The 24736-nt window shown below is 38.5% G+C and overlaps 1 protein-coding gene across 5 annotated transcripts in view; it reads right to left on the bottom strand.

Moving 5' to 3' along the window:
- Nucleotides 1-24736, bottom strand: part of kcnab2a (potassium voltage-gated channel, shaker-related subfamily, beta member 2 a) — a 156006-nt gene that overhangs the window by 26092 nt on the left and 105178 nt on the right. For all 5 annotated transcript variants that reach the window (XM_036559208.1, XM_036559210.1, XM_036559209.1 and 2 more), the window contains 3 exons: nt 4271-4314; nt 3934-3971; nt 3565-3644 (listed from right to left, as the gene is read on the bottom strand). In XM_036559208.1, the coding sequence (XP_036415101.1) occupies nt 3565-3644; nt 3934-3971; nt 4271-4314 (162 nt within the window). The remainder of the gene's footprint in view (nt 1-3564; nt 3645-3933; nt 3972-4270; nt 4315-24736) is intronic.

Genomic DNA, 24736 nt, shown 5'->3' with positions numbered 1-24736 from the left:
ATTTCCATTCATACAAGATCAGGTGCTTTTCTCCTTGAATAAGGAGAGACCCACACAAACGTTTGAAATTGCTGGTAGAATCTGGCAAAAATCATTTTAAAGAAGTCTGTAGCATTTGGCTCAAATAATGCACAAAAATTTTCAGGTTGCTTCGTTTACTATGCATGTGCGTATCTCCACAGGAGTGGGCTGACTTACCCATTAATTTTTGGTTAAGGCTACAATAACTAACTAGGATAACTTGTTTTTAAAATTGTTGTTGATTTTTTTAGCTACAATCTGGAGAGTCTGAGCGATGGTATATTTAAAAAGGGGTCTTATCTTGTCATGGCAAATGTTTAGGTTCCGTTATCTGTTTTTGCTTGAATTATGAACTGAACATTGCTCATTTTTATAATAGTATAACTAAGAAATTATTAAAAAAATATATGTTGTTGTGTTATACATCATAGTCAACTAAGGCTTGGTGATGTGAAATTTCACCCAATTTTTTACCCTAATTTAGGTCTTCAGGTCTCCCCCACCACACAATGCTCCCAAGCTAGGTGAAGGTTAGCAAACGCTTCCGCTGAGACATACGAAGCCAGCCACTAAACTCTTGATAATGCAACGTCTTTGACCGTTCAAGACAATTAAAGGAGACTGCTAACTACCAATGCTGTTATGTTAGCTAAATAGATGCTAAGTGATGGGAGGAGATGGCGGGTGGCTGCGGCATCGCCAGGGATCGAATTAATGATCTTCTGACAAGTGGGCCCATTTTTGATTGTTCTACCATTCTGGAGCCTCATGAAAACTTCACAAAACTCATGATGCTACAGTACAAAATGTTGTCAGCCAGCTGATTCTTGATTAAGGTTTTAACACAACTAATAAAGTGTAAACACTGCTAGTACTGACATTTGGTATTGGCAAAAACTAGAAATTAAGTGTTTGTCAACTGCCTTCAAAAATGGTCATGCATTTTATTTTTAGGTCCCTGCTTCGTGTTTGTTTTCTAATTCCTTCCTATCATCTCTCCCAGCACTCAGCATATTGCTGGAACAAATTCATGGCGCAGTGAGGAATGGTGATGACTAAGTTGTGTAATCTTAGGTACTGTAGAAGGACGATAATCTCTCAGATTATTGTGCTTCATCCTGCTCAAAACAAAGGCTGGCAGAGATTAAGCCTCACTAAAATGCGTTGTCCTACGTTTATAATGGGTATTCTAGAGCATTATGGTCAAAATCTCCATATGAGAGCTCCAGTTTATCAGTCTTTTGACCTTTAATCTTCATTTTCCGTACACCCCCTCACACGTGAAAGGGACATTTATCTGGTATTTCACTGCTGTGTCTTGACTTAATCCACAGCTGGCCGTTTTTAACTGCATCTCCCCATGAGAGGCTCATATACAACCTTTGACCCAAACCAAGAGGTGAAGCACACCCTCTACTGTGTTGCGCACACCACCAGCAAATAAATCATTTGGCATCTCACCCACCAGGCAATGCGCACTGAGAACCGTAGGTAGGAGGCAAGTTCAACTAAATTGCCTGGTCATGCAAACTACATCGATAGGAGCCAATATGAACTAGTGGTCAGCTAACGTTCTGCAAATATTTAGTTAACAATGAACTGATCAAAACAATCAGCTTACAGCCAGCAGCTACAGCTCATGATTAGACTATGCTAATGTATCAATTCATCATGTTCATCAAGGAAATTAAACTTGCTAAAATAATGCTATTAAGAAATGTTACATTTCTTCTGCTTAACCAAACAAAACAAAACAAACAAAAGACACAAACAAAATAAAAAAAACTGAAGTGGTGTTCTTTTAATTTTGTCAGAATCTTTTAGCACTGAAGTGCTCTGTCACACTTTCATAAAGATTTTCAATGATCTAGAACAGTGGTTCTTAATCTTTTTCAGAGTGTGTCCCCTTTTTAAGGATAAAAATATTTTGTGACCCCTCTTTCCCTCCCTCCCGCCCCATACACATCAGTATACACATTACAGAAATTAGAAAACAACTCTCTTAATAATAATAATCACGTGCTGGAACATAAACAGACAAACACTCAGTGATGTAAGCAGTGCTTTAAGGTCATTTAGAGCCTTAAAAACTAGTAGCAGAACTTAAAAATCTATCCTAAACGATACAGACAGCCAGTGCAGTTCTTTTAAAATGGGAGTGATCTGATCTCTCTGCTTAGTTTTTTGTTAGGATGCTGATGCATTTTGTACAAGTTGTAAGGGATGTACTTTTTTCTTAGGAAGCTCAGTAAGAAGATTATTATAGTGATCAACTCTGCTGTAACAAATGCATGAACAAGTTTCTCTGTGTCGCTCTGAGATAGAAAAGGCCGAACTTTAGTGGCGTTTCTCAAATGATAAAAAGCTGCTTTAGTGGCGTTTTCATGCGAGATAAAACAGAGCTCAGAGTTGAAGATCACACCCAGGTTTCGTACTTCAGGTTTGTATACGAAGCTAAAGAACCAAGTTTCTCATAAAGCATTTTTCTCTGAGTTTCTGTACCAACAGTCAGTATTTTGTTTATTTGGTGAATTAATTGTAGAAAATTTTGCGACATCCACTTTTAAATATCTGACACACAGCTGGTCAGTCTGTCTTGATCATCAGAAGGAATGGAAATGTATAACTGGGTGTCATCAGCATGGCTATGAAAATGTATACTATGTTTCCTAATGACATCACCTAGAGGTAGCATGTACAAACAGAAAAGCAAATGCCCTAAAACTGAAGCTTGAGGGACTCCACTCAATGTTGTCAAAATGAATGGGATGCCTGGGCCTACATTTCTTAGCTAGCACTTCGACACAAACTACGAATCTTTAGCCTTGCGCTGAACTTCATGTTTAGCACTCAATCAATCTTTTAGTTTAAACTTTTAGTTACTTTTAGTTTTAGTGGCGCTAAAGTCAGGCAAGTCTGTGTGGTCCTAATTTCAGGTAGTTTTGGAGGGAATGTACAGTTCAGTAAACAGTTAACATTTACTGGTTAACTAGTTTGTTTTTTCCACTGTGAGTAATAAGCGACAACACATAGACTGAGGAACATTACACTGTTTAGTATTTTTCATAAAGAAGATGCCACAGCTCACCCTTTTGTTTTATGTTGGCTGACTCTTCTAAGGTTTGCAAATTTGCAGGTCCACCTAGATAAACTCTGCTCAAAGGCAAACTGATTGCTGAAAGCCAGTGATGTGGCTTTTCTTGCCAGCCACTCACCAAAATTATTTTCTCTGTGTTTTATAAAGTATATATTTTTACACCACCATTTTTATAGCCCCCCACCCCTGGAACGCAGGGAATTTAAATCTGGTGTGCTGGCCGTTCTGTCACCTGAATTTCCATTAAAACAGTTGGCAAATATCAGTGTACAAGGTGCACTTTCAATTGCCAGTATATATCAAGTTGTATCTCATTTCTCCTGGAGCCATTCTGTTTATGTAACTAGTGGGGCTGGACTAGAACACTGGCATATGTTCTAGTGTATGGCAATGTGGATATATTCGGCGTGCAGAGGTGTGCTGTATGTCAACTTTGGCTCACTCACTTTCCTGCAGCGTAGACCTCGGCTGTGTCGAACAGATTGATCCCGTTCTCATAAGCCAGAGTCATCAGCTGTTCGGCCATCTGTTAGAGGGGAAGAGAGGAGAGGAGGGGATCGGGGGGATAGCAGCATTTAAGGTGCGTCACTGCCTTTAATTATTCAGCACTTTCCATGTAGATTGCGCCATACTACCTTCTACCTCCACGTGAGTTCACTTTATGAGTTGGCCAAACATATATACTTAATTTAAGAGGGTATTTAGCTATTAGAGTTGTTGGAACATGTTCTATGAAGGCTTTTTTTTTATCAGAGTTAGGTAGTACTCTCTAGTCAAAAACACCTTAAAATAGGATTGTTTACGAGAGGTCTTACCTCGTCTGTGATCTGACCGCCAAACGTCACCCATGTTCCTGCAGAAAAGAGCTGGAATCACTCCCTGCTTCGTACAAAGCTAATGCGCTTTACATGATTACTATTCTTTTCTTGATGAAGAGATTTTTCTGAAAGGCCTAATCTAACAGGGATGAGCTTAACGCTGAAGGGAACAAAACAGTGCAAGCGAAAAGATTACACTAGCATCATCAGGTCTTCAGCATTTCTTAGAAAAAAGGATGATTTGTTTTTTTCTTTTTTTTTGCTTTGACCATGTCCTCCTTGTTCACTATGATAGCTTTCATGGCCTTATTAAAAGTTGTCAAAGAGCACTCACCTAACCCAAGGCATGATACCCTCAGTCCAGACTTCCCAAGGTTTCTGTGAAGAGACATAACGTTATTAGACCTCTCTCCTGTATTTCAATTTTATTCAACAGGGAGAAGCACTGCCGCAAGTGTGAAAAAAAGCAATTTCGTTTATTAGAGAACACTTTCGCCAAGTCATTTTAAAACAAATATTTTTTCTTTCACAAGTTTAGGTGAAGCCCAGATATTTTTCTTTAGGTCCAGCACTCACTAAGGTTTGAGAGTAACAGGAAACATCCAACAGGATTACAGCTTAAAATACCAAACTGTAATCCGTTATAGTTACAAAAAGCACACAATAACCAGATTATAGATATGTTTAAATTTGTAAGAAAAAAAAGAGTGTAGAACGACTTTCATCAGATGAAACAACTCATTTCAATAAGAACGCTTTAGATTAAATGAACAGTAATGCAAAAAAGAACAGAATGTTCTTAAGATTGTGAACATCAGATTGTGTTACCAGAACATAAACAGTGCTAAATATATTTTGAAGCAATGTTTCTAACTCTTATGGACAGCAGCTAAAGGGTACACATCTAGAGAGATTTGATGAGACTTCCTGTTGACCTCAGTTCAGCTGTAGGACAAGGGAATCCAGCTTATGGGACGACAGAGTAATCTTCACAAACCCAGTCATCATGAAATTCATGAGAGTCACAATGACATCTGGATTTAGTACAACTTCAAAGCATAACTGGGTGGAGAAACTTTGATTTGTTGTGTGCACCACACTGGAGAAATGAAGGACAGTATATCTCATTTTGTGAGACCTCAGCTGACCCCAAATTGATTGGCCTGAAAAAATGGTCGACTTGCATTTTGCTCATGCTCCTCCATCACCTACAGTCATTTGAGAGTATGGAGCCTGTAAATGCCAGACGCTGTAAGGACAAGAGGAACAGAAACCAAAGAAATGTTCAGTCACCCTCAGGGTAAAGTGCTTAGGGTGTGACACAGAACTCAAATCCATTCAACTGGGGCTTCCTCTTGAGGAAAGCTTGTGGCACAACAGAGGACGAGCTCTGAAAGCCTCAGATGTTCAAAGCGAAGTTTCTAAAGTCAGGTTTGTGTTATCTGAGGTCGTATATCTGAGTTTTAGTGCTGAAAAGCTGTGACCTACAGTGAGAAATTTCAGAGCTCCAGAGCGAAAAACATCAAATTATTTCTATCTGCAAGATAATTTGTTTTATTGTTCGTATATTGCAGTGTTTACTACAATTTATGGTTGTTTTAGTTTTTTGTCTTTTGTGGTTTGATTTGATTGTTTGGTAACAATTTACTGTAGTGCAGCATTCATAAGGCTATATGGCAATTATATAGGCTTGTTATGACAACTGACATTACCCTAAACATTAATAAAGGCTTATTCCAATAAGCGTCAAATGCTAAAAAGGCTGCTTTTGTCAGCTTTGATGCCATAGTGGCATTGGGTTTTGTTATGACGTTTCCTTGGGTAAAATGATGTAGCAGGTTATAACAACTGACTTTATAGCTTAGTGTATATGACAACTAACATAATGCTGATGATGTGACATAGATTTAACCTTCTAAATGGTCAAATGAATCTCATTCTACCTAAGCACCACAGAAAATGCTCAGTTTTATTTGTTTTGTTAAGCTCAAAGTTAAAAATGCAACCTTCATGACAAATGATGCTTGTTGTAATAAGTGTTTATAAATGTTTCTGCAGGTCTACATCAGTTGTCATTAAGAGCTTATGTAGGCATCATGTATACTGAATCTTGAGTTGTTTATGCCCCATTCTATAGAAGCGGTTCAACGTCAGAATTAAAAACACATTTCAGATTTTTGACCGACTTGGACTTAAGACTAAAACCCTTCTGCTTTGAGTGATCCTATACTTTAATTATGCTTATTTTTATTAAAACAAATTATTGTTTTAGTAGTGATGAAATGGAATGTTCAATCAAGCCACTACTGACACGTTACCAAAAGTAAATTTTACCAAACTACTGAATGTGACAATTTCAGTTAATTTTGAGCGTAAATGAAAAACACAGCTTAAACAGTTGTTTGATTTTCTGACTTTTGGGACATCTTTACTTTAAAACAAGGGAATTTAACCACCCATCATGTGGCCATGAGGGGTCTTAGTTTCTAAAAACGAGAGACAGCATTTTTAATACAGCTTTTTTTACTTAAAAATTAAACTGATGATAAATTAAAAAAAATTTTGTCACAAATTTGGGAGCCACCTCGTGTTTGGGACAGCCACCTCCCAATCCTATAAATGATGATTTTGTTTATATTTAGCTTAATACTGTTACAATTAATGCCTTGGGTTTAAACTGACTGTAACATGACCCTTGTAAAAGCTTAATTGTTGTTTGTTTTTGTTTTTTTTGTTTTGTTTTAAACAGTTTCTACTTTGGGAAACAGTTCAAACTAATTCAGTAGAATGGTCCTGATATCAAAGCAAGGACATCACAAAACTCAAGATACTGAATCATGACCTAAGATGTTCCTTGTTTAGCAAAAGAGAAAAAAAAATCACCATTTATCCTTCAAGATGTGTTTCTAATGCACTGGAGCTGAAAACATGATGTACTGCTCTGAGGCAAGCACAGCTACTGAAGGCACAAATCAGAAACCTTAAACTGGCCCTTTGTACATGTTTTTATTCACTGTGTACACAGATAAAGACGTGCACTGGGGATTAGGGATGATATAACATGCTGTCTGTGTGAGTAGGAGTATGAGGCATGTGCGTGTTTGTATATATACGTGTGCGTGCGAGTGTGTGCTTATGTGCAAGTAAGTGTGCATGAGTGAGAGAGAGTGAGAGAGAGACAGAGAGAGAGAGTGAGAGAGAGAGAGAGAGAGAGAGAGAGAGAGAGAGTGTGTAGGCCTATGTGTATATGCATTTGTGGAGGTGTGCATGAAGAATTAGGAGTATGTGGGAGTCCAGTGAGTGAAAGGATGCTAAGTTAAACCAATTGCAGTAGGTTACAGAGGGTGACACTGAATTTGATCTACCATCTGAGGACATTCTTAATGGAAAGTACCCAGAGTAAAGAAAAACTCAGAGTCAGTAGCACGCCCAAGCAGTATGGTAGAAAATTTATTGCCTTCAATAAAGCCGGAACGATATTTGCCAGTCAGCTAATCCCTATAAGCAATGGGGAACCTGACCAACCGGTGAAACTAATAACTGCTTGTCATTTATCTGCCACACTGCATTCTCTCAGGAGGAAAGATAAGACTAACTGCTTAAACATAGCACAGCGAGGGGGTGGGTGATAGATGATGTTAGTTATGGGTCGACGGTAGTTATGATCAATATTTAGAGGATTAAAAAATTTGCTTCTCTCCTGCAAGAGATGAGGTCAACAAACAAAAACATACCATCATCTAAAATGTATCACTATGTCTTTGTAGAAGAATCAGGTGTATGTTTGATGGTTTGCAGTTAGTTATTTAGTCTTTGTTGCTAGCTGCCATTCAACTTCAGTGTAGCCAGGCACAGGCAGACGTAGAGGCCAAAGGGGCTCGAGCACAGGTCGCCTTGCACTGGTGTGTATTAAGTTTGTATTTCACATGGCCATTCTTCAAGTTCTAATGAGGCTCAGCTCAGTTTCACCCCAGAAAAAGAGTTTGTGGGTCAGCTTGGCTCGCACTAGCTTCAGCACTTGAGTGCCCCTTCTGGTACAATACTGACCACCTGAGCAGATTCCACTCCAGTAACTCCAACTTGACACAGATGCACGCATCACAGCAGTGGGGGAAATCCTACTGATTAAACACTGATAATCTCTTTTGGAAAGCATCATCTTGCACGATGTGGTTATTTTTAACAACAAACAAATGGCAGTAATGGGTTTTAACAAATTGCTTAACCAAAAAAACAGGGACTTATGCCAGGCTCTGTGGTGCTGTTATGGAGTTCTACCCTCAGTTTCACAGCAATGACCATTTGTGAGAAATGTAATGGCTGTGTTTGCTGGAGATCTGTGTTCAAATTCCTGTTTAAGCAGTAAAGCTAGGATTTTGGCTGCATTAGGTAAATAACGCTTGACAAACAAAGGCTATGTTTACACAGCAGGTAAAAGTGGCCCAAATCTGATCTGTTTCTTCATATGTGACACAGATGTGTGTCTGTGTGTCAATGTGAACAGCAAAAAACACATTTTCAATTCTGATTTGAGACCCTTTCATATGTGGTACTGAAATCCAATACGTATCCAATATGCGGCAAAGTGACTCAGTCTGAACAGCCACATTGGAATACATGCGTCTTTTCTGACAATCCGACTCCACATTCATCATCATTTCGGGATGCTGAGACCTCATAAACATTTAGGCTGATGTTTCTGTACCCAAAAATTAGAAGGCACTTTTGCAACCACTCCGTGTTCAAAGAGATTTTGAAAGAAATTACCGAATGCGGCCGTAGGAGAACGAGTTTGCAGCGTCAAGGAAAAGTCTGAATTTTTTTTTTCAAGAATCCAAAGACGCGAACCAAAGAAGTGACCGTGTCTGAATAACATGGCTTTTTACAGAGAGCTCGAACACATTCTGAGTGATGAGCCCAGCTGTCAGTCGATGAAGCTTCATGATGGCGAAGATGAAACTGAAAGCTCTGGGAGCGACTGGCGTTCGTTCATAGTCATAATTGTTTACCTCTGGATGAGCCACATGAAGCAACATGAAGCCTTGTTCTTTTGCTTATGCGCGTCTGTTCAGACTAATGTCGCATTTGGTGAGAAAATCAGATTTGAGCCACTTTTACCTGCTGTCTGAACGTAGCCTCAGAGTTAAAAATCTGACACAAACAGAGCTACAAACTCTGTCATATCATTATGACAACATACTGTTAGGAAAAATTAATGTCATCTGAGACAGATATTACGTCAACTTGCAAGGATGCAAGCAACACCACAGCAATGACATGCTACCGATAAAACACTGATAATCTCTTTAAGAAAGCATAACACTGCATGATGTGGTTGTTGCTCCTAAAGAAGAGCCCAACCCCAAATTTCAGAGCAATCACCATGTGGGTAAACGTTACAGCCATGTTTGCTTGAGATTAGGGTTCAAATTCCTGTTTGGGCAGTAAAGCTATTTGGTTTGGCTGCCTTAGGGAAAAAAGTTTGGTTTCTTCTGAAACTTGATGCTGCTTCTCTTAATAAGAGTGACCAAAATATGCTGTAAATTAAGTTTAAAAGCTTAAGCACCACTGAATGTAGACTTGTAGGTATACTGGATGTGCCTATTTAAAAGGATCACTATCTGATCTTCACTAAAATTAGCCATCAGTAAGACTGCTGGAGGCCTCCTAACTGCTTGTTTTGGAGAATCTTCAGCTCCGTTGCACTCGCCAACACACAGACAAATGAACAACAGATTCCAGATAAATTCCAAACTTATTTACAATTTGCTGTTGTTGTGAAGCATGAAGATTACCTTTCTTCTCCTGTGTTTAAAGTATGTGCAGTGAATCAGAGATACAGAGATTGTGTGAGCACCCTTTTCATGGTTCAAAGTTTGGGAGATCAAACTAATTTGTTAATACGATTAGTTCAGTGATGCTCAGAGCTCTGTCCCAGTTCACACTGACATCTTCTAAATAAGATGTGGCTTCCCAGTTTAAACAGGTATAACCCAAATCAAACTGCAGCTCTGTTACAACAGGAATGAAGCGCTGGAAAATATGGATCTGTACTGTGTGCAGTTAAGACTTGAATATCTTGCGGTGGTTGTGGTATCTTTTTGTTAGCACTGTGTCACACTGAATATTTCAGGCTGCAGCTAAATACTGCATGATGGACAGTTGCCCAGGCCCTGGCACAGCAGGGCCCAGTGGCAGTGTGGAGGATTGGGTTGGAGATCTGCCACCGGAAAGCAAGGTGGCAAGAGAAAAGGTCACTCGTGTCTTTTAACCTGGACAAATGATGAAGTAGGCATGCAGGTGATCACTTAGGTCAGGAGAGCTGACTCACTGGGAGTGATCCTTATGAATCACTAGATTTAGAGCTAGAGCACTGAATCTCAGAGAGAGTGCATTAAAGGAACCTCCCTGTTCTGAAAGAACGCCCTTCAAGATAAAAACTTCCAAAAGACGAGATTAAAAGAAGTAGTGGTCACATGGGTGAATGCTGCAGTCCACTTGCATAATATTTTGCAGGGCCTGCTGAGGAGTGCAAGAATATTATTTCTGGGCCATTTAGTTTACAAGTGCCAACAGGGGCTAGATGTCCATCAGCTGGCTTCCAGACACATGAGTGAGCAGTACAAGGCCACACTGCTGAAAGTCTGTGGTTGGCAGACTGAAGATTCAAGGGGGACAGTCAGGACACTGGGATTCTGTGTTGATGGTGAAGAGGGTCATGTAAGGTTGGAAAAAAAGATGTCTTCATTAGCTGTGGACTCCACAGTGCAGTCTGTGTGGAATAAAGCACAGTCTAACAGAGGATGATGTTAAATAGTATGCTAATAATAATAGTGACAACAACAACAACAACAACACCAATAATTAGGGTTGCACTTACCATGAATGGCCAATTCCCTATTTTTTTCCGGCAAAATTGGCTGGTGGTGGGTTGTTTTAGGTCGATTTACATCAGCCAGGATTTTTTTTAACATGTTCTTTTTTTTTTACCAAATGCTTGTACTTTTCAGGCTACTTTAACACAATCATATAAAACACAGCCCTAACAGATGGAAAGATCTCAGATTAAGCATTGAGAGAAGCATATATTTCCACAGAAGACATACAATTCTAACATGGTTCTTGTAGCCTTTACAAAACATATGAGAGTCCTAGCACTTTTCAGGTAGGGACCAGTTTGTGTAATGCACAACAGCAGCATATAAAGCTTATTAAAAAAAATAAAATTTAACAACCAGCTCGGCTAACAGGCTCCTGAAGTAGTACTCAGGTATAGGTGGACATATAAGTTGAACTATTTACTGAAAGTTTCAATGTAAAACTTGTAAAACAATGAAAAAGTGCAGCAACATACAAAGTAAAGAATGTGTTATATATAATTCTTACAAGCTTCAAATGTCAAAAACATCATGAGTAACATTAAACCCAGCGTGGGTCCATCACTGTGAACATAACATAGAAAAACCCACTGAATGAGTCATAAAATCGCATCACAGATCAGCTAAAATGATAAAATAAATTGTCTGATTGCATCTAATGCACATAGCAATAAAAAACAACAACACCAACAGCAGCAGCAACAGCAGCACTATTAGCAGTAGTAGAGTCCTGTATGACAAATGAAGAAGGTATGAAAGCCGTCTCCTTCAAGTTCATCTGCAATACAGCATTACTTGGTTCACTACAAGAAAATGACTGACTTGTACTGAAATACAAGGCACCTTCTCCAGCATGGAAGGTACGAATCTACCACCCTGTCTGGGCTAAACAGTCTCCTGGACTCAAGATGACAACTTGACACTGTGAAGGAAGGAGTGCATAAAAATATAAACACACACTTCTCCATGCAAAAGTGCTACATGCTACTTGAGTACAGTGTCATGTGCCTTTGTTCACCGAAATTTATGTTTATGTAATAGCATTTCAGGCTCTGGGTATTCCACCTACACCCTCTTCAAACAGCAGCAGGCTCTACCTGACATGAGGGAGAGGAGCTTCAGCTGTGCTTTGGGAGGAGTTACATTTCAAACCCACATTTATTGTTCACTCTTTCTTTCTCTCACAAAGATTCTGGATATGTAAATTCGATAAGCCATGCAAGCCTTACTTAGCAGGGATGTTGACCATTGCACAATTAATCACCAGAAAGGGGTTCAAATGACAAAGCTTTTCAGTCAGAGTGTTCACTGTAGTATGCTACAACAGGTTATTCTTGAACTGCAATTTATTACCTTATCAGTGCTGGCAAGGAGCAAGAGCGATGATTTATTACAGCAAATTAGGGCTGTCACTATCGATCATATTTGTAATCGTGTACCGACTGTTTTGATGATTAATCAAGCAAACAGTAACCAAGAAAGGCAACAAAATGAAGAATAAAATGAAGATCAACAAAGCATGCACAGCCTTTTAAAGAATCCAAAATTCTTTATTGGAAAAAAATAAACAAGGAATTATTTTAACAGACTTTATTAAAAACACACAAACACCAGATGGGTAAAATATTCAGACTAAAACTTCTTTTTTTCCTAATTTGGTTGCATTCCACCATCTGAAAGTAATTCTGGATAAGACCATCTTTAGAACGATGGTATGTGTGTTTGCTTTTACAACTAATAACATTAAAGACAGAGAAATGGACTGAAGACTTCAACTGTAACAGCTCCCTGCAAAAATAATGAGTAACAATACTGAGAGAAACATTAGGTAAGCCTTAAATACAGGTGCTTATAGCATGTAAGATGCTTGAAAAAAGCCTGTTTTATGTGATCTTACTTGTTTATGTGTTTGATTATGGTGAACTAGTTATTTAATTACATATTTTTAATTTGTATTATAGTTTTAGCAATTTTTTGTTACTTTAAAGTTTATTTTAACCCTTGTGTGGTGTTGATGTGTTTGTGTGGGGGGTGAACAGAGTGAAGACACTGAAAATGGGTTATTTTATATGTTCTTCACAGAAAATGAACAAAGGCCAAGGAATCTGAGGTTGAAATAATAATTAATCGCATAATTTTTTCTTTTGGAAAATGTGTCCCACAAACCTGAACACCACACAAGGGTTAAATGTATCACAATTTCTCGTCATTTCCAATTTATACCGTCTGGAAGCTTTAATTTTATAATGTTTTATAATGTTTAAATGTTTACTGTTTTGTAACATTCAAATGTTTATTGTTAGTATTTTATTAAACATTATGCTTACTTAAATGTTCATTTTGTGTAGAGATTGTGTTACTACAAATTTGCACACTGCAAACTTTAAATATATATCAAATAAATATTGAGCTTTTACTTACATTATAGATTTCCTTGTCTTTTATAAACAATATCGACCAAGAAAAACACATTTTGGTCGACCCCTAGTGAAAATTACACCAGTGAGACTTAAAACTGTTTTACACATATAACATAGTAAGCTGGCTATTGCAGGGGTTACTGTTTAGCTTGTACTGTAATGTAACACCGACCCCAGGTCAAAGTGTTGAGTTTCCAGTGTCCAAGATGCAACTGATGGGAAGCTAGAAGCTAGAACCTGATCTGTGCGGCTTACTGCTGCATCTCAAACAACTTACAAGCTTAAACAGGCTACATATCCTGCTGAAGAGTCTCTGGAAATGTCCCAGTGTGTACTCTACATGGATAGTCACTGCAGTAACCATAAATGAGGGCTGGATTTGTGACCATGCGCATGCATTACCATGCGCTTTTGTAGAATTCAGTTATCCTACATAAGGAAATACTAAAGTAGCCTGCACAGAATTGTGTAAGGTTTCTTACACTAGTCTAAACAAAGACTCAATTATCAAGATCAAAACAGTATCTGCAAGTATCTTTATCTGAGAGAACAGCGAAAGAGATCAGGTAGTTCATTAATGATTCAGTAAAGATAAGCAGAACAGACGGAAGCTGAAACAAGTTATTAATATTCAATTCGGTGAGAAAACCTAAGTAACGTACAAAGCAGCCAGTGTAAATAAATGTAGTCTATTGCATTTATGCAAAACTAATTAGTTGAGAGATGAATAGAAGCTTAATGTTTATTTCTGGCAGAATGTGGCTCGGATTAATAAATCTATTTCAGGAGCTCTGAATAAAAAAGACAATTCCATTCTGCATGTGACTGTAAATATTATTAAACCACACACTTGCACACACTTTTAATTAAATCCAGCGCAGTATATCGTCAGTTCTTCAGCCAGCAAACATGTTCTTATCGTGGCTGAGGATTAAACACAACGTGCACATGTATGTCAGTGGATAAGCTGTGCTGTGGAACTCAACCGCAGCAATGCAGCTGTGTGGAACGGGCAACTTTCAGCACCTAGCATCACTGCCTTCAGTATTTGCTCTTAACAAACATCTAGCCATATTTCATGTAGGAGTGAGGCTGTATCGAAGCTGGAACAGCAACAGTGAGCACCACGAGTACTGTAAAATCTCAACACGCCTACTCACTAACACTTACAGTGTACTATCACCTCATTTATTTTAACGTTCTGCAAACCCAAACACACTGGAAGTACTGCGGATAGACGACACCAAGTCTCTTCACGCAAAACATTGCGCTAATGCAAATACTTCACCCCAAAACCCACAATCTCTGCGTTTATACGCCCCACTAAGTTTGATCATTTTTAACTGTCTAGATCAGACGCTTCACTGAAACTGCGCTCATCAGAAACTGTCAAAACGCATCCTGGTTTTATCGGCAAGTCTGTGACGCTACACCATCTGTCATCATTCTGTTAAGGAGCTATTCTGATGACACTCTTGCTGACATTAAACTAATTAGGTTCTATAATTTAACAAACACTTCCATCTGTAGCAGCCTTACTGCAAAGCAATACTGAAGTCAACATGACTGCGGATGATAAATTATGTAAAGATATGGTAGAGCTGTACAATTTATAGATCGTCTGTCCTCTGCCAGCACTGAATGGTGTGAGGATGACTGACCTACCAACTTAACACTTAAATTTGGCTTTCGGGATAGTCAACTGCCAACGTGGCAGGCAGTAAATCAGTGCTCCTAAATTATACACAGAAAAAAAGAGGCAATGGGAACTCTTTATCTTTTTATGAGGCACTAGAGTAGAGGAATGAGGAATGAAGCTTTAGATGCCTCACACGCTTCACTAACTCAAAATACTTTTAGAATTTGCACCGGTATATACTGCCCATAAAAAGTTTCAGAATAAAATGGTTTTCAATGTGTTTTTTTTAGCAAATCAGCCTGCCTGCATTAACTTAACAAATTAAACAGAAACCTGTTTAGGCCTTGTCATTATTTTTCTGAAGGAACAACTGACAAAAGCCCTATCTTGGGAACAAAGCCAGAGCCAAAGCATTTTATTTTATATTTTATCCCCCAGTAGTGACGCCAGCCCTCTGCAGCAACCAAAGGTGTTTAAACCACCAAAAGATTTTTAATACGTGTTTTTACTAGTTTGGAAAAATTATTATTTGGGCAAATCCACATCGTCATACTAAGGAAGACGAGATGGGTCTGACATGCACTGATGGCAGACATGCAGTCTCAGTCTGACATGCACCACCAGCCTATTGATGACGTCAGTGCTCACTCTGCCACGACAGTGTTTTTGTCAGTTTTATGAGGAAAAACAGTGAACCACGTACTGTTGGGCAACAAGAGTTACATTGAATGTATATTAACGTTGCCATACTGATAAGAAGATAATTAAATATGTAAACTTTCAAAATAAAACCGACAATCAGACATGATTGTCGGGTTCATTCGCAGAAAAAACAAAAAGGCTACTGAAACTCATGAAAGCCACACTAAAAGCGATTAGAACCGGTCATCAAAACTGTAATATTGATTAAAATAGAACTTAAGGATTCTAGGAGGTTGGAGGTTCTAGGACAGCTTCCTAGAAAGCTGTCAGACAACGTTGTCATAACTTTTTGAGGATTTACAGTTGAACATTGTGAAAATGTAGAGAGCACTGAGCAGATGACACTGTGGGCACCAAAACAGTACATTGTCACAACGTAACTGTGTTTGCAGGGCTTTAGGAATAAAACCTGACAGTTCTGCATCCTAACAGGAATTGGCTTGATGGTTGCCATTAGAGGCCATTAGGAAACGAATGTATGTGGAATCAGTCCCAAAACACCTGATTAAACAATCAGAATCTTTTACACTGTGACATCAACCCATCAGGAAAACACAGAATACCATTAGCGACTACTGAAAACCACCGGGAACCAGACACTTTTAATGGGTTTTATGTTTTTTTTTCAACAGGGAGGTACATTAAATGTAACTCTCTCGCTGTGTTATGGGCGAAAGATGGATTAAGTGATGATATCGCTAAGCAGAAGCTGCCAAAAGTTACCGTGCCGTTGGGCTGCTTGTGTCATTGTGGCAGAGAGTGCATGTCTGCAGCCAGACTCCATTGAGGAAGACACTTAAGCCTTATTCAAGCTGGATTAGTTTCACCAGAGATCATGTCATGACTGCCCGATTCATACAGCATAAAGTGTTTGAGGAATTTTCCCTAATTACCCCAAACAGTCAGTCATACATTCATTTGTTCATGTCAGCATTAAAATTACAATAAAATAGGTCCAAACAATCAAACAACCAAGACTAACTTCCAGGTAATGGCAAATAGAATAGCATTAGGATATTAAAGTGAACTGAATTAAATTTAACAAATGCCAAGCAACAAGACAGAAATCATTTTGCTTGGCAGGATGTATTTTTAAGATATTTTATTTTCCTTCTACTTCTAATAAGGCCATCACCAAAGATTCTGTAGATCACAGCAGTCCTGTTTTGAAGTCAAGCTCCAAATTAGTGGTTGGCCTTGTCCTCCAGTCTTCCAGTCTTGTGTTCCTTCTCATTGGTAATGACTGAAATTACAGTACCTCCCTATGTAAAACCAACATGGCTCAAACAGGGCTTTTGATCAACACGATGAAGTTGAGAGTTGCCTGTCTGAAAGTTAACACGTCCACAACAAACATGCAACACAATCTGCTTAAATGTCTTTCAGCAGTTTTTATCCAATATTCACCAACTAGCCTCTATTGCTAGGTGAGATTAAGGACTGAATGCAATTAAATTATCCCTCCGATGTTTCAGGGAAGCATGTTTCAAAGACAAGAGAATCTTATTCTTCTTCCACTAATCACACCATGGGACGAGAGGGAATGTACTGTATTCATTTGCACATCCACAACTCTGTGAAACTGCAGCAGGTCACTGCCGAATCATGACAGCCGGGACCTGTCGAGACTACCTGCCGACCAGCTTCAAATGCAGAAAATATGTAAACCAGAGGATCTGTTGGGATTGACTCCCTGCCTGCTTTGCTATGCAAGGTAGTCAGCAGCTCTGCTAGCAAAAGCTGCTTTACATAATCATAAACCGTTTTTGCTTGCCTCATTAATTCAAGCCTGACCAAAGCCATTTAATCAATCTGTAGAGCAGAGCTGAGGAGGGCCACTATCTCTCTGAGAAAGTGGCTGATATTAAGCCATAATGGCATCATGGCCTCTCGCCTCCAATAAGGTAAAATGTCCACCTCTGGACCTGCTCCAATAATGCTGTCCCCCATCATCTGCGAAGACAGACCTGAATGAGGTGACAACCCTCAATCTCTGCCACAAGCTCAGCAGACAGGAGTGAGCACACCTCATCAGCATCTTGGCTAACACATTATCTAACAACTATCCTCCATATCCTCGGGGATGCTCACTTAAAGCGTAATGAGATCACACTGAATATTTTTTCGATGAAAATAAAATGAGAAATCTAAAGAAATCTGATTATCAGTCCTTTTGAGTCTAGGACCACTTTATAACCATCACAACACAATGCATATATTCTGGTGAAGCATTAATATTGGTCATAAATTAACATAAATAAAAAACAATTAAAGATGCTGATGATAATGCACTCTATGTCTAATGAATATAATCTGATAAGGATGAGGAAATAAGCTTGAAAATGTATGTAAATTGAGAATCTTATTAAGATTTTGAACAGAGTGGCTGTGGAATGTGAAAAGCCTGCTCCCTAAAATGTAGAGGTTGCACAGAATCAGTTCTGGTGTCTGACCTGGAGATGTTAATTTGAATTTCTCATTTTCTGTCTCGTTGTTCCATTTTAGGTTATTCTGCCAGTTTACATTAAAAATAAAAGAGCAAATAAACAGCAACAAGTTGTTAAACTAGCTGGTTGGGATGCTGTGCAAAGTGTAAATAAAAACAAAATTCAATGATGCGCAAATCATTTAAACACTATATTTCATTGAAAATAGTACAATTGTTTTTAGAAAAATGCTCATTTTGAATTAGCCAACAACACGTTCCAAAAAAGTTGGGATGGGGTCATGTTTACCACTGTGTTTCATCACCTCTTCTTTTAACAACACTCAGTAAATGTTTGGGAACTGAGGAGACACTGCTGTAGTTTTGAAAGTGAAATGTTTTCCATTTTCGCTTAACAAAGAATTTCAGCTGCTCAGCAGTTTGGGGTCTCCTTTGTCACCTTTTTTTCATTTCATTATGTGCCAAATGTTTTCAGTGGTAACAGGTCTGCGCCTGGACTCTTTTAATACAGAGCAATGCTGCTGTGATATATGCAGAATGTGTTTTGGCATCGTCTTGCTGAAATAATCAAGGACTTCCCTGAAAAAGACATTGTCTGGATGACAGCATATGTTGCCAAAACATATATATATATATATATCATTCAGCAATAATGGTGCCTTCACAGCTGTGCACGTTACCCATGCCATGTGCACTAATGCCCCCCTATACCATCATGAATACTGGCTTTTGAACTGTGTGCTGATAACAAGCTGAGTGGTCTTTAGCCCGGAGGATTCAGCATCCATGATTTCCAAAAAGAATTTCAATTCCTCAGTCAATTTTAAATGAGCTCAGGCCCAGAGAAGGTGGCAGCAATTCTGGATCCTGTTTATATGTGGTTTCTTCTTTGCATTTAAGAGTTTTAATTAGCATTTGTGGATGCAGTGATGGACACTTTTCACAGACAGTGGTTTTCAGAAGTGTTTCTGAGCCCATGCAGTGATTTCCACTACAGAATCATGTCCATTTTTTAATGCAGTGTCGTCTGAAGGCCCAAAGATCACGGCCAGCAAATACTGGTTTTTAGCCTTGTCCCTTACATACAGAGATTTCTCCAGATTCTTAATATGTACTGTAGATGATGAAAAGCAAACGTTCTTTGCTGTTTTATGCCGAGAAACGTTATTCTTAAATTGTTGCACTATTTGATTGTGCAGTCTTTCACAGAGTGGTGAACACCTCCTCCTCTTTACTTCTGAGAGACTCAGCCTCTCTGGGATGCTCATTTTATACCCAATCATATTATTGACCTGTTGCCAATTAACCACCAGCCTTTTACTGCCCCCACCCAACTTTTTTGGAACGTATTGCTGGCACAAATTCAAAATGTCTTTGAAGCATTTTCAATAATATATAGCGTTTAAATGATCTGCACATTAGTGCATTTTGTTTTTATTTACATTTTTCACAGTGTTCCAACTTTTTTGGAAATGGGGTTGTGTGTCTTGAGAAGTGCTGTGGAAGATTCTGATCCATTTGCCTAACCTGTTATGCATATATGGACACTTTAAATTACCCTACAGCCTAAATGTTTTATAATTAGCTAATTTGAGCACAACATCTTACTTTTGTATTGTGTAACTATAAATGTTTCAGTCTGGAACCCTATGAAGTCAACTTTGTTCCGGTTGGTTTTATTGTTTCTTTTATTTGATGTATATCCCATCTAGTATTTAAATGAGGGACAGTTTAGGGCAATTTATTTTTTTAGAATCCTTCACTGATCTCTCTGAGTCAATTACAGCAATAAACAACTTAAAATCTTGATAAAAAAATAATAATGCTTTTAATCTGACACCAAAATGCTCCATTAGCATCCAGTGAATCTGCATATACGCAACAATCAAAACACACTTATCCTTCTTGTTAATAAGTATAAATAAATAGTTTATTAAATCTAAAGCCAATATCGCATGATTACATAAACAGTTATATAGTTCTGGAAACTTGCTGCATATCTTCAGCAGAACTGTTTTATCAAGGCAACAGGACGGTCCAACCTGTTGCTAAGCAACCTAACTTTCCAACTGCATGTGCTTAGCCTCCCAACTTCAGTCTCTTCCTTTACATGTTAATGCATGCGAAATGCTATCTGAAAATTCAAATGCTGTTTTTGTTCGCACACACAAAACATCCCACAACACCACAAACTCCAGCATGTGTCAACACTGCTGGGCAATTTAAACGCAATTCTTTTTCAACGGTTTGTTTTGGAACATCTGCACATGTTCTGCTTGATGTCCAGCAGTTATTCATGCACTAGCTGCAAAGCTCATTTGCATATTTCCAAGATCAACTACTATGCCTTTTCATGGTCCAGTAAATCAAGATGTTTTTGTTTTTACTTTAAGTCTTTGGTCATATCAGTCTAAAAGTTGGACTGCGCTATTTCATAACTGCTCTCTGCAGCTCTGAAGAGTGTTTACATTAGGGCACACATGATTGAGATTCACTCTGACAAGAACAGCAGTGCAACTCAAGCCGCTTCCTCCTCTAGGCAATTACACACACAAATTCGGAGAACCCCACTAAGGGAGGGCATAATCCACTACTCAGCATCCATATGGCAGCAAGGAAGTGTGTGATGGAGAAAGAGAGAGAGAGAGAAAAACACAAATTCATTAATTCAGTAAATCAAGGGCACACGCACTGAGATACACTGGGTTTCGTTAGCAATGTCCTGACGCTCTCTCTCTCTCTCTCTCTCTCTGAGCATCATTAGAGTAGATCAGCTCTGAGCCATGCTTGTGCATGTCCAACAGCTACCCAGCCAATGGCAGAAGTTCAGATGCCGGCCCTGCAGTCAATATGGGGGCTTCCTGATCCCGGAAGGATCTTTGAACAGGTCCCTTAGGGGGCTCAGAGCATTTCATGACCTACATCATCCAGAAAGGCAACAGAAGGGCCTGGCATCAAATATCGCGTGTTTCACAACACATCCTGAAAGGGACAAAATCACAAGCTGTCTTAAATGACAGACTACAACCCCAATTCCAAAGGTTGGGACGCTGTGTAAAATAAATAAATAAAATTAAATAAAAACAGAATGCAATGATTTGCAAATCACATAGACCCATATTTTATTCATAACAGAACACAGACTACATATCAGATGTTGAAAGTGAGACATTTTACCATTTCCTGAAAAACATTAACTAATTTAGAACTTAATGGCAGCAACGCATTCTCAATAAAGTTGGGACAGGGCCAACAAAAGGATGGAAAAATAAGTGGTACTTACAGCTGGAGAAGAAATTTACAACTAACTCACATGACTGGGTATTAAAAAGAGCATTTTAGAGAGGCAGAGCCTCTCAGAAGCAAAGATGGGCAGAGGTTCACCAATCTGCGAAAAACTGCTTCTAAAAAATGTAGAAAAATTTGAGGACTTCGGATATCCAGCCATCTACATCACATAATATCATCAAAAGATTCAGAGAATCTGGAGAAAACCCTGAACACAAGGGACAAGGCTGACGGTCAATATGGGATGCTCGTGATCTTCAGGCCCTCAGGCGGCACTGCATTGAACATGATTCTGTACTGGAAATCACTTTTTTCATGTTTTTCATGAAAATGCTAAGATGCCTCACTTTCAACATCTGATATGTGTTCTATGTTCTATTGTGAATAAATCATTGCATTCTGTTTTTATTTACATTTATTTACATTTTACCCAACGTCACAACTTTTCTGGAACTGGGGCTGTAAAAAATATGCAAAAATAAGCCAGTAATGCATGCACATCTGTAAAATTATATACAGTACCGCATATACCATGCTTTTTGTTTCTTTTTTCAGTCAAAATTGTTATTAACTACTAGTTATTTGTTTTTCAGTGTCAGAAAAAAACAGGAAGGTTAACAGTTAGAGAATGTAACACTTGGAAAATCAGCAAAACAGGTCATTCGACCCAAACTTACACAACAGCACAGTTAACAGAAAATTACACAAAAGCTTCCGAAACCAAGTATAATATCAAATAAGTATTTATCCACTGTTTACTTTTGTGCACTTACTGCCACTTAACTTTCCCATACTTCAAATCTCAAAACCAACCAGTTACAGCTGTGTCCTCCCAACAAAAGCTGTCCTTTTCACACAAAAACATTCACACAAGCAACTGCCTAAACTCACCTTGGCTGTCTTACACATTTCTTTCTCCTGTACATCTAAAATAGTTAATACAGACATTTCTGAGGAGAATAGATACAAGTCTTGCATAAGTAAGTCAAAAGTCAAAGAAAAATAAGTGAACATAACAGGAATTTCTGGACTTCAAAACAAAAATATTAAAAGATACAGAAAAAATAGGACTCCTAACAGCTGTGCTGGTCCTGGTAGACCAAAACTAGATGTACAGTATTTAGAGCTTTCATCTCTGAGAGGAAAATCAAGCTCTACTCTTGCTTCTGAAAAATTCCACAGGTGTTTCTGTCCATCCTTCCAGTGTGAGAAGACAATTCAACGTTATGAGTCTGGAAGGATGTGCAGGTGTCAAAATGCCATTACTGAAAAAAGAAATAGCCAAAAAGAAAAACCATTCACACTAGAACACCAAAACTGGACATCTGAGATATGGAAAGAGGTTTTATGGACTGATAAGTAAAAATTTGTAATTGGGTTTGGATCACGAGAGGCAGAAAAAACAACCAATTTCAAAGACTTTGGAGGTGTGGAAAAATATCCCTGCAGATTTCTTTACAAAACTGAAAGCAAGTCTTTTGAAAACAATGGAAGATGCAGCATAGGCAAAAGCGTGGACTCACTAAATACAGACTCAAAGGATATTGTGATGTTTAGTTGTTGAGGCTTCTGTGTAATTATCTGTTTAACTTGTACTTAACACAGGGCTTAAAACAAGGAAAGGTCCTGTGCCTGAAATGTGTTCGGGAGTTAGGACAAAGAATGGAGGGAAGGGGGGTTAGCAAAATTAAATTAATGAATTGAATATGTTTATTAACAAAGCTGAAACAAATAAACAATAACAAACAGTACAACAACAAGTTGTGCAAAACGAATAATGTACGGTTATTTTATCCAAGTCCAAGCACAACTTTCATAAAAGTGTATAAAGTATATCCAAAACACTAATTCTTTAAACTAGTCATCACTCTTTCCTCTGTTAGTCTCTGAACAGCATGTCTGTGCGGCATACTGTCGTCAAATGATTGCCAAGTTAGTCCAAAAGACTGTGACAATGATATGAAAACTCATGAACTCATAGCCTATTTACTGCAGCGCTTTTTGAAATAGTGCGGTTACACGCATTATTAAACTGACACTTGACTGAGCCACAGGTGTTTTTTCATAAGGAACCCTATATTTTGTTTTAATAAAGTAGACCTATTTTATAATACAAAATATAAACTCCTTATGACTGCTATATTCTTGCTACACGACAATTGAAAAAATATGCAATACGTTTTTCACAAACATATTATTAAACAGTAAGCCACGAGAGGCCGCTGCTCTGACAAACTGTTAGAACACCATGCATTACTAAGATTTTATGACGTGAAGTGGAGAACAAGAACGCTTAGTCGCCCATCACTGTATATTACGATAATTTCATGAACTTTTGAACTTCTTGTTTAATAACGAACATATCATAACAGCACAGTTTAATGCAAAAAACTTTGCTTTATAAGTACTTTTTGATCACCAAGTTACCATCATGGGTCTTATTTAGCCCCAAGCTAACGTCCCTCTTCCCAAGCTGGGGACGAATCTCAAATGGCTCCCGGCTCCCTACATAGTACACTACTGGATCCTGCATCCCAACAGTGCATAATAAAACTTCCCTACACACTATTTAGGGACTACAGAGTTGCTTGAAATTCAGCCTGGGTTTGATGCTACCTTAGGCAGATCTGAATGAAACAGACATTTGAAGCATGTAAGCCGTTCAAGTGACATTCTTCACTCTTTCATATTACCATTTTGCAGTGGATCACATATTAAGCACTTTAATTCAAGCCTGTGATATTCATGATGGAGTTGTAGTATCTTTTCACCTGTCAGCTAGCTGACCAGCCTACTTCTAGCTAAGAAAATAAGCTGCCTGCCCCTCAGAAAAACAGGTTCTCCCTTATCAGTATACTCGGTGGTCCATGCGAGCAGCATTAGAGTCAAAGATTATTCCATTAACAGCACAAGGATTTTTCGTGATGTGGCGCAGTGAAACAGTTCCAGATACAGAATCCAGTTGTTCTGATGCTGTCATAGGTGCGTTCATATCAAGTAATTTACAATGGCTTCGAAAAACGACTCAAAACTGGCCCTGCCCCATGCCTGAATTCCAGCACAGCCCCGGGGAAAGCCATGTTAACAGTCATTCTGACGGCAGATTATATAAATTAAGTTTGCACAGTACCGTATAACACACACAAAAAAACAGCAACTGAAAGACAGTAAATAAAAGCCCGCAGGCACACTGCTGCTCACAATACCAAAATAATTACTTTACTTCTAATATTGGGAGCAACAGAGTAATGACTTCATTGTTCGTAGTCAAACATTCTATTAAAGGAAACCTGTGTTCTTTGTGCACCATTAAGCTTGATATAAATTGGAGTTTCAGACAACAAAAACAGTGTTTCAACCAAGAGAAAAGCATTCTTTCATCAAAACCTTCCCAGATAAAAGCCACAACCAGGCACAGTGTATATTT

Source organism: Colossoma macropomum, unplaced genomic scaffold (genome assembly GCF_904425465.1).
Source record: "Colossoma macropomum unplaced genomic scaffold, Colossoma_macropomum, whole genome shotgun sequence".
In the NCBI taxonomy this organism is placed as follows: Eukaryota; Metazoa; Chordata; class Actinopteri; order Characiformes; family Serrasalmidae; genus Colossoma; species Colossoma macropomum.
Note: the sequence above shows the minus strand (reverse complement) of the source record. Positions and strands in the feature narration are given on the sequence as shown.